General features: G+C 38.8%; 1 protein-coding gene across 1 annotated transcript in view; it reads left to right on the plus strand.

Annotated features, from left to right (window-relative positions):
* hdac3 (histone deacetylase 3) overlaps positions 1-17,739 on the plus strand; it is a 28,846-nt gene that overhangs the window by 8,425 nt on the left and 2,682 nt on the right. Inside the window, exons 4-14 of the mRNA XM_079839008.1 lie at positions 53-134; positions 3,938-3,994; positions 4,115-4,170; positions 4,514-4,647; positions 5,146-5,226; positions 5,488-5,561; positions 9,928-9,992; positions 10,087-10,176; positions 12,273-12,331; positions 13,380-13,459; positions 15,239-15,396. Coding sequence (XP_079695134.1) covers positions 53-134; positions 3,938-3,994; positions 4,115-4,170; positions 4,514-4,647; positions 5,146-5,226; positions 5,488-5,561; positions 9,928-9,992; positions 10,087-10,176; positions 12,273-12,331; positions 13,380-13,459; positions 15,239-15,396 — 936 coding nt within the window. The remainder of the gene's footprint in view (positions 1-52; positions 135-3,937; positions 3,995-4,114; positions 4,171-4,513; positions 4,648-5,145; positions 5,227-5,487; positions 5,562-9,927; positions 9,993-10,086; positions 10,177-12,272; positions 12,332-13,379; positions 13,460-15,238; positions 15,397-17,739) is intronic.

The raw sequence follows: 17,739 nt of genomic DNA on the forward strand, positions 1-17,739 counted from the left end.
AAATGTTTAATAAATAAGACTTTTCTAATAATTTGTCCTTTTTTGCTCTTAGTCCTGTCTTTCCTGGTCTGTTTGAGTTTTGTTCGAGATACACAGGTGCCTCTTTGCAAGGAGCAACTCAGCTAAACCACAAGGTCAGATGGGGAAACGTTGCCCTTACACATGCATTGTACATTGGATTTATTTATTTTCACCTTACAAGAAATAATTTAAAGTCTATAGATGCAACAGTTGCTTCGCTAAGGTAGGATTGATCAGCAATGTTTCAAAGATGGAAGGGATTTAAAGGGTTAATTCACTCAAAAATGATTTACTCATCCTCATGTCGTTCCAAATCTGCAAGACCCCTCCATAGGCAGCAACGTCATTGCAGAAAGGCAGTAAAGACATCGATAAAATAGTCCATTTGACTCCTGTGGTTCAACATGAGCCGGTTCTCTGATGTAAAACCCGGAAGGTCTGCACTGGCTTTACTATGTGAAAAGCGTAGGAGACTGACACAGACGAGAGGAAATAGTTGAATAAAGTCGTCATTTTTGTTCGTTTTTAGCGCACAAAAAGTATTCATGTGTCTTCATAACATTAAAGGGTTAGTTCACCCAAAAATGAAAATTCTGTCATTAATTACTCACCCTCATGTCGTTGGACACCCGTAAGACCTCCGTTCATCTTCAGAACACAAATGAAGATATTTTAGTTGAAAGCTGATGCTGAGAAAGGCTTCAGATAGGCCTCCATTGGCATTCAGTACATTGACACTTCCAAGATCCATAAAAGGCACTTAAAACGTCGTTACAAAGTCCATCTCACCACAGTGACTCTACAATAAGTTTACGATGCGACGACAATAGTTTTTCTGCGCAAAAAAAAAATCTAAATAACGACTTTAACCAACTTGTTCTTGTCTTCCGTGTGTGCCTCCACGACGCATGCGCGAGAATATGACGTAGCGCCGGCGTTCGGGAATCCATGAAATACACACTTTAGCCCCATTTTGAGAACTACGCCGAGACCTAAAGCACGATCAATGTAGAATTCAACAGCTTAGACACGCGCGTCTTCCTCTGCTCGTAAACAAATCGCTTCCGGGTCATGTGTCCGAACGCCGGATCTGCGTCATATTCTCGCGCATGCGTCGTGGAGACACACACGGAAGACAAGAACAAGTTGGATAAAGGTGTTATTTTGATTTTTTTTTGCGCACAAAAACTATTGTCGTCGCATCGTAAAATTATTGTAGAGTCACTGTGGTGAGATGGACTTTGTAACGACGTTTTAAGAGCCTTTCATGGATCTTGGGAGTGTCAATGTACTGAATGCCAATGGAGGCCTATCTGAAGCCTTTCTCAGCATCAGCTTTCAACTAAAATATCTTCATTTGTGTTCCGAATATGAACGGAGGTCTGACGGGTGTCGAACGACATGAGGGTGAGTAATTAATGACAGAATTTTCATTTTTGGGTGAACTAACCCTTTAAGGTTGAACATTGGACGATTTTAACTGTCTAAGGAGGGGTCCGAGAGCTCTCGCATTTCTTAAAAAACAGGGCTTGAAAACGGAAAAAAATATAAATCGGTTCACTCCGAGCAGAATCGATATTTTTGGGTTTCCGTTTTTGCGTTCCACATTAAACATTACTGTTTCGGAAACAGTTTGATTTGAAAAAATACCGGTTAATAACGTTATTTTAATTTAGCCTATACTTAAAAAAAATATGTATAAATAAAGACTTATTTTCACTCAATAATAATATAACGCATGATAATTAAACTTGGATATTTATTTCTAGGGCTGTCAAAAGATAATCGCGATTAATCGCATCCAAAATAAAAGTTTGTGTTTACATAATATATGTGTGTGTACTCTGTTAATTATTATTTATATATAAATATACACACAAGCATGTATATATTTAAGAAAAAAATATTATTTTTATATATAAAACATTTATATTTATATATATTATAGATTATATAAATGTATATACAGTATATACATGCAAATATTTCTTAAATATATACATGAATGTGTGTGTATTTATATATAAATAATAATTAACAGAGTACTTTTGACAGCCCTATTTATTTCATAACATTTTTAAAACCACAACAGAAATACATACATTAATTACAAAGCATAAACAGCGCGACAAATATTGACCTGTTTTAATGGAGCGTTAGACAATCGAAAGTGGCCTCTTATGCCTAATTCTTTTCAGAAGAGTGATAACATTCTTTGTACATAACTTTTTTTTTAACTTGTTTTAAAAATTGCATGAATAAAGAATAAATAAACTGGATAACCATTGCTCTTTTAATGCACTGTCAACTGGTAATTTCAAAGCAAACACTGCGCAACACGTCCTTGCATCACATAATCAAATTCAGTCAGCTAATAAAGCTTGATCATTTAATGCAATATAACATACAATTTAATACAAGCATCAACCGTCTATATAGAAAACATTGACCTGTCCTGTATTGGCAATCTGAAAGACTATAGGAAAAATGTTTGATAGATGCTAGTAACCTACTTGGATAGACTTAAACGGAATCCACAAACTAGCCTCAATTAGTTTATTTGAGCTTAAAGTCCGTACTTATTTAAACATACGAAAAGAATGTCCATCAATACCTGCGCTTTCATTGTAGACCTCAGTGGGGAAAGAAATGTACTTTTCACTCACGTTTGATCCGTCAACGTCACATGCTGTACTACTCAATTCATGATTGGTCACTGCCAAATAAAAATATTAAAGAGAACGATAAAATAACGTTATTAACCGGTTAATGGTCATTTCAAATTAACGTTTCTGTTCAGAACGATTCAAATTGATTTCGTTTTTGTTCCTCTTAAAATTTAGTTCGTTTCCTTTTCGTTTCTTGAACCAGTTCAGAGCCCTGATCAAAAATATCTTCATTTATGTTCTGAAGATGAACGAAGGTCTTAAAGGTTTTTTTGGTTGAACTAACCCTTTAAAAATCCTTTAATTTGATTTCATAACCCTGCAAATACCCTGTATTAGGGATGTCACAAGTACCGGTACTTCTGTACCAAGACGGTTCTGAAATATTAAAAAAAAATTGACGATACCAGCATTTCTGTAGCACCGACTCCCGAGTATATTCGGTACCCGCAGCTGCGTTCAGTCGCTTCTGTGTTTATCTAAGCGCAGGGCCGAATATATACTAGTGTCTGTGAATATTAAACTGCAAAATACTGTTGAAATATTACTCCTGCATGTTCTGCCTCTCCCACACACACGTGTGTGACACTCGCTCGCTGTCTTTTTTTTGTCTCTGCCATGTGTCACTATATGAGGACACGAACGCATAAACCGCCATGTCATGAGAATTCTTCATTTGAGAAAACTGTCATATCATGAACACAGACACTCAAAGGTGTTCACGGCAACCCGTCAAAATAAAAGTTCTGTTTAACGTGAATAAATTGACAGAATATATTAGGCTACTGTTGTAGCCAACAGTAGATTTAGCTACGTCTCTATGTAATAATAATACGTCTCTACTAATAATAATAATTATGCCTAGATGGTTAATAATTTTTCACTTGATCTTTTTTATACACAATGTTTACTTTAAAACAGCATACAGCCTTTAAATGTATATGTATTATTTAGTTATAATGATTATCATCATAAATAATGAACTAGAATTTAAATTTATTTTTGTATTAAATAGTTAATTCTTTAATTTTGTACATTTTGTGTTGTGGTACCAAAATCTTTTTTTTTTCATAATTTTTTTATGGTATTGTTACCGACTAATTTTGGTATTGTGACATCCCTACCCTGTATTCTACATTTAAAAAGAGTACTATTACTTTAAAAAGTAACAAAAAATAAGAGAATTTTGTACAGATCTTGAATTCTTTGAATTTCTTCATTGAAGACCAATTAATTTGTTCATTGCGCAGATATGTGACATTGCCATAAACTGGGCTGGAGGTTTACATCATGCAAAAAAGTTTGAGGTAAGGATTTCTTTTCCCGAATTAATACAAAGATGAAGGGAAAACATAGTTACCTGCAACTAGGAAGCACATCATGTTTTTATAAAGGCCTCGCCACATGAGTTTATTTTCTGTTTTCAGGCGTCTGGATTTTGCTACGTGAATGACATTGTCATCAGTATTCTTGAACTCCTGAAGTAAGTGAGAGATGGAGAGGAAGTGACATCACCCCAAATAACTAGACACTCCTGATGTTTTGCACTTTCTTTTATTTGATGTAGCGAATAGGGCAGACATGATAACATTGGCTCAACCAATGGCATACGTTTGGGCTGGAAGTACCTGTTTGTTTGACCAGTGTCTGAAACCTGTTTAACAACAGCAATTTTATTATTGTGATGTTAGTGGTGTAGAAATGACACTTTTAATATGACATTGTAAAAGCTGCATCCATAATGATTAAATTAGCTATAGAGTATAGAATGAACATATGGGCCACAACGTATCTCTACCCATCTGTACTGTTTCTGTCTCTGATAGGTATCATCCTCGTGTGCTCTACATTGACATTGATATTCATCATGGTGATGGTGTACAGGAAGCATTTTATCTCACAGACAGGGTCATGACTGTATCCTTCCACAAATATGGGAACTACTTTTTCCCAGGAACTGGTATGTTGTTCTTACTTTCTGAAACAAGACATCTATAAAGCGTCGTCCATGTTGCTTTGCCCAGGGCTTAAAAGCGGGAAAAACTCAATCGGTTCACTCCGAGCACAATCCGTATTTTAACTTTTCATGCATTCCTTATGTAACCATTACCGTTCTCAAAACGGTTTGATTAGGGAAAAATACCGGTTAATACAAATTTTTTACATAAGCCGTGCTGTTTGACTTCATGATTGGTTGACTGTTAAATTAAAATATTAAACAGAACGATAAAATAATGTTATTAACCGGTTAATGCTAATTTCAAATAAGTGTGTTTTTGTTCAGAACGATTAAACTTGATTCCGCTTGTGTTTGTTCATGTTAAAATGTTGTTTGTTTTCATGTCTTGAACCGGTTCAGAGCCCTGGTTTTCGCTGTTAATAGCACATTCATATGGAAACATGAATTCATGTTTGAAAGAGGAGCATGATAATATACTGTTTTTGTTGTTGTTTTTAGGTGATATGTATGAGGTAGGGGCTGAGAGCGGCCGCTACTACTGCCTCAATGTCCCACTGCGAGATGGCATTGATGACCAGAGTGAGTTGATTTATGGACTAATATTAATATTTGAGTCTGAAATAAAGTGCAGATCATATATTTGTAATAGCAAAGCCATAGACTGCTGTTTCACTGGGTGATATATGGACAAAAATATCATATATTCAACCAGAATGAATAAAGAAACTACTGTTTAGGGCAGATAGTAAAGAAAGGTGACACTAGTTACTCAACCTAATATGGATTTTATGCAATCATGGAGCAAGATGATTTGAGCGGTTTTTGCTTATATGTTCTCAGGCTATAGACAGCTGTTTCAGCCAGTTATCAAGCAGGTGGTGGACTTCTATCAGCCGACCTGTATCGTTCTTCAGGTGAGAGCACGATGTCTCAGTCAATCATGATATTGTGTTGTGTCTGTTGTTGCTAGGGGTAGGGTTGGGTATCGTTTGGGTTTTTTACGATACCGGTGCCAAACCGATACTTTTAAAATGGGACCGGTGCCTAAACGGTGCCTGAACCGATACTTAAAAAAAAAAAAAAGAGCCACAAAACGACAGTGGATGACATTAAAGAATGGCTTTTTATTGACAATTTTTTTCTTTAAATTGAACAATTTATTATGTTTACAGTATATTTAAATATATAAATATAAACAGATACAAAACTAATTTACTGAACAAATTCACAGTAAAACCTGAGCCACCTAACCCAACTACAACAGGCCTAATTTAACACTAATAACAGTTACAGTAGTAACAGCAGTAGTCTGTATTCTTGGTCTGCTATATTTTGAAATATGACCATATTCTCTGGCTCAATATTTTATAACCCATTGCCTTATTGTTTCTATGGAGACGCGCCATGCTTCTCACGTGACACACATCAGCCGCAATAGTGCTGTGAGAGCTATATTGGTTTTATTTAGTTTTTCCTTATTCAAAATATTCACAAACTTGTTAACTATGTCATGAACTATCTGATATTCTGATTTTAAAATATGTGCGAGTGAATGTGTTTTGTCATTTAAAATCCTTTATAATGATCATGTTAGTTGATCTATAATGCATGATGGGCTCCGCCATGTTAGTTTGCGCCTCAGAGAATCGGATCTGTCGGGATTTACATCACGTAAATTCATCCTCGTCTCACGAAACACATGAAAGTAAGTCAGCGGTGAAGTGGGAGAAGAGTAGATTAAACTATACAGTTACTATATAATGTGTATCTGATATAAATAAAACAGTCAAATTATATCTGAAAGGATTGTTATTGCCGCTTCCATAGACATCAGTGTGTATGTTTTGCTAGTACGCATGTGCATTTAAATGTCTGGAACCTAAAATAAACATGATGTGGTTGAAAACACTGAATAGTTGTGATATGTGACGAACGCTGAGTGTGTGTCTCTTTGGCTCGGCGCCAGCCAAAGCGCGAAAGCACGTTTGAATTTTAGTGGCACCGAAATCTGCGTTCTGATTCGGTCCGGTTACATACCGGTTATATAGGTACCAGTACCCAACCCTAGCTAGGGGTGTGATGAGACGCTTGGCTCACGAGAATGAGACCAGATGAGATTTTTGCACAGTATTTTTAAGAAATCCTAAATGATAAAATCTTCATGACTGGAAAAATAGTCTGCAGGTGCATTTGAAATGCTTTAACTAATCATCTTGTAATGAATGTCATTTCAGTTCTACTTTCTGAGTATGAATTATAAAATGCATTGAAAAACAACAATATACAAGCACTGTAACAAACAATCTCACCTGACTAGCTTCTCTGCTGGGTGATTTCACACAAGTCTCTTCAATCTTTACTGTGCGTTTACACCGCCGCCGGCGAGAGCATCAAAGTGGCCGCGAGTTCCGGCGAGAGTGGCGCATCTCGGACGATTTGGGCATCGAAAAGAGTTGAAATCAGTTCAACTTTATGGTAATGAGCTTTGACACGGTTCGACAGCAACCAGTCAGTCCTCCGCTTGAGATGATACTACGCAGTGCTGTAACCTTTGGTTCAGACCACATTAGTTCCCAAGCAAAATGGAGGACAGTTTGATCATTGCTGTGGCGGTTTGATAAGAAGGCGCGCAACACTATTTATAGGCAACATTTTCGACCAGGACAGTTATTGTAATGTTGGCTGCACCCAAATTAATGTTAATGTTAATTAAAGACCACGACTAGTAAACGTCTCCTATAAACCTATCCATGAACTCAAAAGCCACACCACACAAATGGCTTTTAATTGGTTTATTTCGTTAGCAAACATGTAACTATAATTGAGTTCTATAAAGTTCTTTCCATCGAGCTTTCTTTTTTTTTGTACTTTCACATTTAAATGATTTCATGAGGTTAACTCATATACTACTTGTGGTCAGTCAGCACAAATGCCGATCAACATGATTGTTTGCTTTGCAGCCCCTTTAAATAAAGTAAAAAAAAGACCAAGCATTCGATCTACATTAGCGCGTCCACAAATCTTTCTACAGTGTAGTTGGCAGGGCAGCCAGAGTGAATTTTGACGCTGTGGTCTGCGGTGGTGTGCATGTACAGTTATGGTACATGAATTATGAGCTTCCAGAAGTTCTGACTGAGGGCCTGTTCACACCGGGATGATTTTCGCACGCGTTTGTCGCTGGCGTTTAACGCCTCGTGACTAAACAAAGGGCGCCAATGTGAGTGTGCACAAAGCCAGGCGTAAAAGCGTCATTAAAAAAAAAAAACGCCTCGGGTTCATTTTATTTTGACGCGGCGTGTTAAAAACTGGCCGACCAATGAGATCGGCGCTTTTGTTCACGTGGCTGGAGCTGCTGAAGTGACAGTAAAACACGACTTGGTGGCGCTCAAGCACAAAATCGGTTTTGCCGAGCACATATTGATACGGCGAAGAAGTAGTAAGTAGACAAAGAAGATGATGAGCTGCTAATGCTGCTTGCCAGTTAGCAAAAAGTGTGTGAATGATTTTGGCCATAGACATAATATGTCTATGGTTTTTGCAAGCACGTAAATACTGTCTCTCTTCTTCTTCTGTGTGACAAGCGAGTGTCAGAAGCGTAAAGTGCCGCAGCACCACCTTGTGTACCGGGAGCGCCATCTACGGCGCATCGCTAGTGAAAATCGCTTGGGTGTGAACACTCAAGACGCGCCAAAAAACGTCACGAAAAACGCTGGCGATAAGTGCGTGCGATATTCGTCCCGGTGTGTACAGGCCTTGAGGCTGTGTGTGTGTGTGTGACCTCCTATTTCAACTCCTTTCTAAAAATTGAACATGGAAATAAAAACTGTATAAATAACAAAAATACGTTTTTTCTTAGTCTTCTTAAATGCAAACAATAAGTGTAACCATAATCAAAGTACTCTCTCAACATTCAAAGTGCAAATAGAGACCAGAACGGAGCTCAGAGGTGGTCACAACTACACACAGCCAAGCCTAATATAGCTTTAATATTGGGAATCAGGCTATTGTATGGAACCTAATTTGCGCAAATCAGGGAGATCACATTTACTTTCGCTTTAGATTCGCGATCGCACATACTCTGTGTATGGAGTATTCTACAAGATGAGACATTTATCAGACGCTCTATCAGGCTCTGTTGCACACACATCTTCCACCATGGTCCTGTCAATCATCTCACCTTACTCTCGTCACATGATCAGTGAACTGTGATTCCTGCAGCTCAGACGTTTACAATTGAAGAGACTGTTTTCAAACTGAATTAAAGGCAGCATGAAATCAAATTTTACAATTCGTATTTGTATATTTAATATGGTAGTGATTACTATAACTGATTTATCTGTGCACTTCATTATTAATCTTTAATCAAATATGTTAACTTTCCCTCCCCCATCGAAACGACCTCTCTTCTCTCCTGGTCATGTGCTATGGCGCGAGGGCGGGGTTATCTGTAGCAAATCTGTTGCATAAACCAGCGAAAGTGAGGAAATATGCTCAGTAATATATGTAGAAAACATTTAGAGAGAAAATACATTTATTTAAGAGATAGATTGAGTTTTTCTCCACAACTGAGTGCAAACTTCAAATCTGCCTCCATTTTGTTAGCAACGCCCAACTTCCAACGATCCAATCAATTCCCGAAGGACGAAATCAAGCCTCGCCCTACATTTTTTCTCATTTCAGAAGCCGTTTCACTCGGATATACGTCACAATACGATCTCAACTTCCGTTTCATGCCGACTTTAAATGTTTTTTATTTCTAAAGCAAACGACAGTGGGGGATGTAATGTAAACATAGCGGTGGCATATTCTGTTAATTTCACCCTCACACTCCGTCATGGCGATTTTGCGAGACAGCTTTTCACTCGGCGAGAAAACTTGTCACATTTTAATCTTGTGGCACGAGATCTCGTCACACCCCCTATTTCACGAGTTCACACATACAAATAAGTCCGATAGAATAAATGGTATGCATATTTGGTGTGCTGTCCGAGGAGAGGGCCCTGAGCTCGGTATTTGGCCCAAACCCGTATCTCTGGTTAGGAAAGTAACCAGGTGAGTGTGAGGAAGACGTGAGTGGAGGGATGCTGAAAACCTGTCAATGAACATTGTTGAGTTGACTGGGTATTTATGCGATCCTCCACTTGTGCTGATTGCTTAGACATGTTGATTACTGATTGCTGACAGCTGGTTGGAATGACATGATGATTGGATAGATAATTTCCTCCCGAACTTTGTTAATGAAACATCATTTGTTGCTCATTTCTCTGGTTTGGTCTGCAGTGTGGAGCAGATTCTTTGGGATGTGATCGATTAGGATGCTTCAATCTCAGCATACGAGGCCATGGGTAAGAGACATCTTTTCTTGAAATACACACAGTATTTCGAATCCTTGAACGTAAAGCTACTTGATAATTTCATGTAAAACACTTGTATTTGTAGAGAGTGTGTGGAGTTTGTGAAGAGCTTCAAAATCCCACTGCTTGTGCTGGGTGGAGGAGGCTACACGGTGCGAAACGTTGCTAGATGTTGGTGTGTTCATCTTTTCATTATTTCATCTACATTTAACAACTTTAAAGGGGTCATATTGTCTCTCTCTGTCTCTCTGAGGTCCACTTACAATGTATTCTGCTGCATCTTTAAAATGTGGCGAGCAATAGTGGGCGAAATTAGTAATTTAGAAGATTCAGTAATTAGAAAAGTAGTCATTTTTATAGGCGACATATTGTAGTCATTTGATAGGCGACGCACAGGACATGGTCCGTGTCCTGGTTAAAATTGCTTATTTCTCTGGATTTAAAGGTGGGGTAAGCGCTTTCTGGTAACCGATGTTGATTTCAAATCACCAAAACAAACACGCTCCTATTTTGAATCTGCTGTGTCCAGGTCGAATGTTCAGTCAAAAGTCATCCCTTACATCCCAAAAACACAAACACAGTCCTCATGAACAACTCGACAGCACGAGCATGACAGTCCAAATAATGAACATATTACAATTATGACCAGATTAGAGGGTTATATTGATCACGGAAAGAGGAAACAAAGCAAACAAACATAAATTAGGAGGTTATTATCTTACTTTTCGGACACACTTTGGGAGCTGAAGCTTGAAACAGACAGTGTGAGGAGGTTTAGACGCTCCAGGCTTATACGATGTGGAAGTGAACGGATCTTTATCATCGCTGAAGTGAACAACAATACGATCGCAAATGGACAAGCAAGCGAACATGACACATGAGCATATTCAAGCAAAAGCCAACATATATTAGTTCTGTGAAACAAAATCAATGTTAGTCGCCTATAGTGAAGAAATAAAGCAACATCGGCCTTCGCTCCTTGAGTTCTCTCCAGCGCTGGAAAGCTGATCTGATCTTCCACATGTATTTTATCTGCCATCTCTCTCTTTCTGTCGTCGCTCGGCTAATGTCCGTCCTGTGTCGTGTCTTTTTGAATAATGACGTGCACTGAGCACTCTCTTCACCCCTCATTAGTAGACACGCCCCTTACTGCTGATTGGCTATAAGTTTGTTTTGGTCCACGGCCCGAGACATGTTTTTAAAGCTGTTTTGAAATACCACTTACCCCACCTTTTAAACATTTGGGATAATGCAAGTACACAAGTCAACAAAATATATAACATTGTTCTAGTGGTTTTTGGATATTTTAATCCAAAAATCTCACACATTGTGCCTTTTAAATGCTTTTTTTGGACTGAGAAGGAAGTTGAGTTGTTTAATTTAAAGTGTGCTTTCATTAGGTTATTGAGGCAAATATATTAATATAAATATATTCGAGCTGTCACGATTCCTTGATTAAATTAGCTCACTCTATTTAAAAAATATCCTCTATTACAGTTTGCCTGTGTAAAGTAACCAGCAGCTCCACAACCGCCGGGGACGAGAGTCCATGAAGTGTGTTATTAGACAATTTTCTAAAGCTGCACGATATATTAAAACCATTTAAAAACAGTGAATTCTCATAGGCTGCTATTAAATTCAATCAATATATGCCATGCACGTCTCAGAGCGGCTCCGTTCACAGTAATGCTGCCTTCACATGCTATCGGAAATGTCCTACTTCCCACTTCTGAAGTTGGGATTCGAGCTTGATGCGTTCAAGTGTCGGAAACAACAGATATCATGCAGGACAAACAGGTTAATTCTCGCTTATTTATTCCAAAAATCTTTTTGCCAAAATTATATTTAGCGTCCCATTCATTAACAACCATAAACATTCCCAACGCTATCTCGATTTTGGTCAAATGCAGGCTATTTTCACTGTGTATAAAATGTAATGCGCTTCAAATGTTTATTCATATTTGTAATTATGCACTACTTTAACGACAAGACATGGTTGTGGAAAAAAAAACAATGAAGTATTCCAGTCAGTCACAGCAGCGATTGGTGTTGTAGAGAAAATATTTATAGTAAAAATTTGATGTTGCATCGATGGCAGCAAATTCTTTTTTTGTGTGTTTTGTGTATTGATAGCCCTAGATTTCATAGTACATAAAGCTTTTTAACTCAAACAGTATGACCCCTTTAATCTCTGAGTGTATAATATATTTGCTGTCTTTGACTGTTTTCTTTCTGATATTTTCATTAATGCATCATAGCTTTCATTTTTAGGACATTTGAAACATCCTTGCTAGTTGACGAGTCCATAAGTGATGAACTGCCATATAGTGGTAAGACAACATCTGTGTCACATGAGGAGAGACGTCTTTCTTTATTATCCTGTATTATCCTGTGATTGCATGAGTTCGTGTCCTCTAGGGAAGGGGTTCTCAAACTTAACAGGACCCCTCATAATTATAACAGTGTTTAAACCCAAAGTAAATAAAATAAAGAAAACAAACAGGATGAACTTTCTGCCATCTCTGTTAACACTCTTTTCTGGAGCATGTCACAAAAATGAGCATTGAAACATGAAGCATATGCTTGCCTCACAGGCATGAGAATTACAAAACCTTTAAGTGTGTACATTTTGCTCAAGCTGCACCTCCCGCAGTTTCTCTTGAAGCCAATACGGAAGTGACTTAAACTGCAAATCATCGACTGGCCACTAGAGACAGACTCCAGAAGGAGCAGAATCTCATTGAGCTCATGTTAAAATGCCCAACTTTACAGCAGAAGAACACACGTTTACAGTCTGGGACACATTGTGGTTTTGGTCTATACGGCTAATTTTGCCCTTCATGACAACTGTGAGGGGGGTGAATTATTTTATAACTCATTCATCTACATTATATAAAGCCTTAAAGTTCTGCATAATTAAGGGCGTGGCCACTTTGAGTGACAGGTGGATTGCCGTTTGTCTGCTGTCTGTTAGTCATCACGCCTCCTCAGCTCCGCCCACGTCCCGCCTCTTTGCCGTGTGAGAACCAATGAGGTTCGTTCTCATGTTACGCATCACATTTGAGCTTCAGCAAGAACCAATGAGGTTTGTTCTCGTGCGTCATGCAGATTTGGTTTTGAACTACATGAGGGTGAGTGGTGATAGAATTAAAAAATTTTGGGTGAACTATTCCTTTAAATAAGTCACTTTGGAATATAAGTCGCAGCATGTTTCAGATGATAAAATAAACATTTCACTGACCCCCATGCTATTGGTCGCGGACCCTACTTTGAGAACCCCTGATCTAGATTACAATGCACTGCTTTTAAAATGCCCCCATATTACTTTTGTTTGTTGTTGTTGTTGTTTTCTCATCTCTGTATTTGTCCTCTGCACAGAATACTTTGAATATTTTGCTCCAGACTTCACACTTCACCCAGATGTCAGCACAAGGATAGAAAACCAAAACTCTAGACAAGTATGCATTATTTTCCTCACAAATATTGTTTGTTTGTGTCCACAAATAATTCTTTACATTTACATTTGTCTTGACATACAGTTGGGTATAAAGGTCTCAAACCACATACAGAAACTTTATATAAAACCAATAAATAATGTAAGATCAATTCAAAATGTTTTGGATTCAGATACATCACAAGATGCTCTTTGGAAGATCTCAAATCATGCTGTCAATAAAGCAAAAAATCAAATACTAAGCCATTGTCAAATTCATGTGCATTTTTTAAAAATTACAGTAATGCGAAACGTACGCATTTCCACAAGTTTACGTCTGAAGAACTGTAGGTGTTTTACATAAATCTGGCTTCTGAATATTTTCCAGGACAGATTTTCCCAAATGGAGTTTGTAAATTAAAATGATTACCATTTCTGATTTAATACACAGGTATTTATTAAAGGGGGGGGGAAAACACTCAGTTTCAGTCAGTCTCATGTCAATCTTGAGTACAGAGTAGCATTGCATCCTGCATATCTCCGAAAAGTCTTTATTTTTATTATAATTATAAAAGAAAGATGCGCTGTTCCGAGTCTTTCCGAAAAAAGCCGTGCGGCTGGGGGCGTATCGTGTGGGCGGAGCTAAAGAATGTCGAGCGCGCGCAGCTGTTACTGTGTTGAGTGCGTCTGAAAGCTGCGTCATCCCTAAAAGCGGGGAAAAACTTTATTCAACATAAAAAATGGCTTTTAATCGGATACAGCCATACATCTATGATCCGGAATCAGACCCAGAGGCTGAAGTTGAACAGGAGCAGCAGCAAAAACGACTAGAGCAGGACATCTCTATGTGGTATAAGTTACACTAACTATATAATATGCTTAGCGGCTTGTGTTATTTACACATTTATACTTTAATTATATCGTGTGTGTGTGTTTACGCGTGGTTTGTGTAGACATGATTTGTAGTAAGCGGACTGGTTTTGCGCGTCAGGCTAGTGTTTACATAGAAAGACATGGAATAGTAGCGCATTTGAATGAAGAACCGCGCTTATTTAGTTCAACATATTTCCCCACTCTTTGTGTATTGTTGTTTGGAGTGCTTTTACAATACACAAACATACACATATAGTGGCCAGCTAAACAAATGTACACACTATACATCGCATGCTCCATTGATCAATACGTGGTCATGTTTGGGCTACTTGATGGGCATAGGCAAAAACAGACATTTGAAGCAGTCTTACTCACTGCCTGCGGTTCCAACGTTGGGACCTTTATCGTTGGGACCGCTCCATCCTTCAGTATTAGGCGATTTGAAAATCCGGAAAAGCAAATTCCATCCACTTTTGCCTTAACGCGGGGTTATTTGGCTACGAGCCAGCGCTTTGATGGGCGTAGCCTATTGCTTTCACGCTCTCGCTCTCGCTCTCTCTCTCTCTCTCGCGCTTCCGGTAGAATTGTCCGTACGGCCCAAACAAGGAAATTCCGCCCTGTTGACGTCAAGCGGACCCATGATCGAAAAAAACTTTCCGAAACTTATGACTAACAGGAAGTACTAATTTTGGCAAAGAAATACTCCCATCAAACGTCCACCTTAGCTTTTGAAACTGTGTCCATGTTTAGCATGGGAATCCAAGTCTTTAACAGTGCAAAAAGATCAGTATGCATGAAACAGCATTTCACCCCCCCTTTAAGGTTAGAGCATTTGTTTGAAACCTCAGGTGGAGTGTCAAGTAAACATTTCATTGGTGGATGCCGTCTTCAGCAGTGCGGCCACTAACCAGCACTTCTCCTCTTTTTGTAGTATTTGGAGCAGATTCGTCAAACTGTGTTTGAGAACTTGAAGATGTTGAATCACGCACCAAGTGTTCAGATCCATGACGTTCCCTCTGATTTGCTGAGCTATGAGCGTCCGGATGAGGCCGACCCTGATGAGAGAGGATCAGAAGACAACTTCTCTAGGTGATTATAACGCTGTAACCAGTGACTGAACACTAACCTCATAAAGCAGGGGTGTCCAAACTCGGTCCTGCAGAGTTTAGCTCTAGCTAGAGGTTTGTAGTGTCCCTAGTAAGACCTTGATAAGCTGGTTCAGGTGTTTTTAATTGGGGTTAGAGCTAATGGTGCGTTCACGTGCTGTCAGAAATTTCCTAATTCCACTTTAGGAGTCGTGATTACGAGCTTGTTGCATTCAAGTGCGTTGTTGTCGGAATGAACAGGAATCATGGAGGACACCAGGTTTATTCTTGCCTATTTATGGGGAAAATCTTATCAAAAACCAACATTATATGTAGTGTCAGATTCACTAACAACCATATAAACATTCCAGATAGTTCGCATTCTTCCGGTTCTGTAATTTCAGTCAAATGCAGGCTATTTTCGCTGTGTATCAAACATACAATACGCTTCAAATGATTACTCGTGTATGTAAATATGCTCTACATTAATGTCAAGACAAGACGACCTAGCTGTTTTAGGGAAAAAACTAATTAAATCACACCAGCAACAGCAGTAGTTCTCCCCACCACCATGTTTAAAGTTTATGGCACGCCCGTCTCAGGAATTTGGGTATCAAAATTATTTCCGAACTCCTGGGATGTTTGTATGTAAGGCAATCTTGTGCGTTCAAGTCTCTTTGGTTGGCGCAAGATGGCGGTGTGCCTTCTTTTAATGAATTTCACGAAAATACAGCACGGTTTGTTAACTCTGCTTATAGAAAATGAAGAACAAAGAATGCGCATCTAATGTTTTTAATTCATCTATGAAGCCACTGTAAACTGTATCGTTATGTATATGGCTAATTGTTGTATTGAAAGGCTAGCTACTTTGTTGGAAATTACAAAGTCTGACAGTGTCACTGCCAATGTTCCCTCTAAGCTGCGCGCGGCATCAGAAAGAATAAAATGCCGCGAAGACAACAGACACTGACGCGAAACGTGGGGAGAAATCCATTTGATTGTAGTTTAAATGAGAAATAATTGCAGTCCTCTCTTCAACCGCTGTAGAGTTAACATTGCTATCGTGTTAGAACCGGTGAATGCGGTTTACTGGTTTCATAGAGTGAATTATGTGGCGTGTGAGCAGTGAGTCGTGTTTGCGGTCCAAATCAATAGCTCAATATTGGAGGCAACAAGAAACGCAAAGACATGTGAAATAAAACCTCATCATGTTTTAAAGAAGAGAGTCTTGATTAAGTGCTGGAAATAACAGATGATGGTAACAAAACACACATTTACAGTTACACCCACCACAAGTGTAGCGTGCAAACTCTAAACACCTCAGTAACACACATCAGTTTAAATAGATGTGTGTGTGGTTTGGGTTTCAGGGATGTTTAGATAACCATGAAAGAGTTCACGTTCCCTTGAACATATTTAGCTATTAGATCTATTTGATTACTTCAGTTAGTTTTTTTTTTTTTTTTTTTACAAATTGAATCATTTAAACTGATATAATATACACTCACCTAAAGGATATTTAGGAACACCTGTTCAATTTCTCATTAATGCAATTATCTAATCAACCAATCACATGGCAGTTGCTTCAATGCATTTAGGGGTGTGGTCCTGGTCAAGACAATCTCCTGAACTCCAAACTGAATGTCAGAATGGGAAAGAAAGGTGATTTAAGCAATTTTGAGCGTGGCATGGTTGTTGGTGCCAGACGGGCCGGTCTGAGTATTTCCCAATCTGCTCAGTTACTGGGATTTTCACACACAACCATTTCTAGGGTTTACAAAGAATGATGTGAAAAGGGAAAAACATCCAGTCTGCGGCAGTCCTGTGGGAGAAAATGCCTTGTTGATGCTAGAGGTCAGAGGAGAATGGGCCGACTGATTCAAGCTGATAGAAGAGCAACTTTGACTGAAATAACCACTCGTTACAACCGAGGTATGCAGCAAAGCATTTGTGAAGCCACAACACGCACAACCTTGAGGCGGATGGGCTACAACAGCAGAAGACCCCACCGGGTACCACTCATCTCCACTACAAACAGGAAAAAGAGGCTACAATTTGCACAAGCTCACCAAAATTGGACAGTTGAAGACTGGAAAAATGTTGCCTGGTCTGATGAGTCTGGATTTCTGTTGAGACATTCAGATGGTAGAGTCAGAATTTGGCGTAAACAGAATGAGAACATGGATCCATCATGCCTTGTTACCACTGTGCAGGCTGGTGGTGGTGGTGTAATGGTGTGGGGGATGTTTTCTTGCCACACTTTAGGCCCCTTAGTGCCAATTGGGCATTGTTTAAATGCCACGGCCTACCTGAGCATTGTTTCTGACCATGTCCATCCCTTTATGAC

Source organism: Gobio gobio, assembly GCF_949357685.1.
Source record: "Gobio gobio genome assembly, chromosome: 16".
Lineage (NCBI taxonomy): Eukaryota > Metazoa > Chordata > Actinopteri > Cypriniformes > Gobionidae > Gobio > Gobio gobio.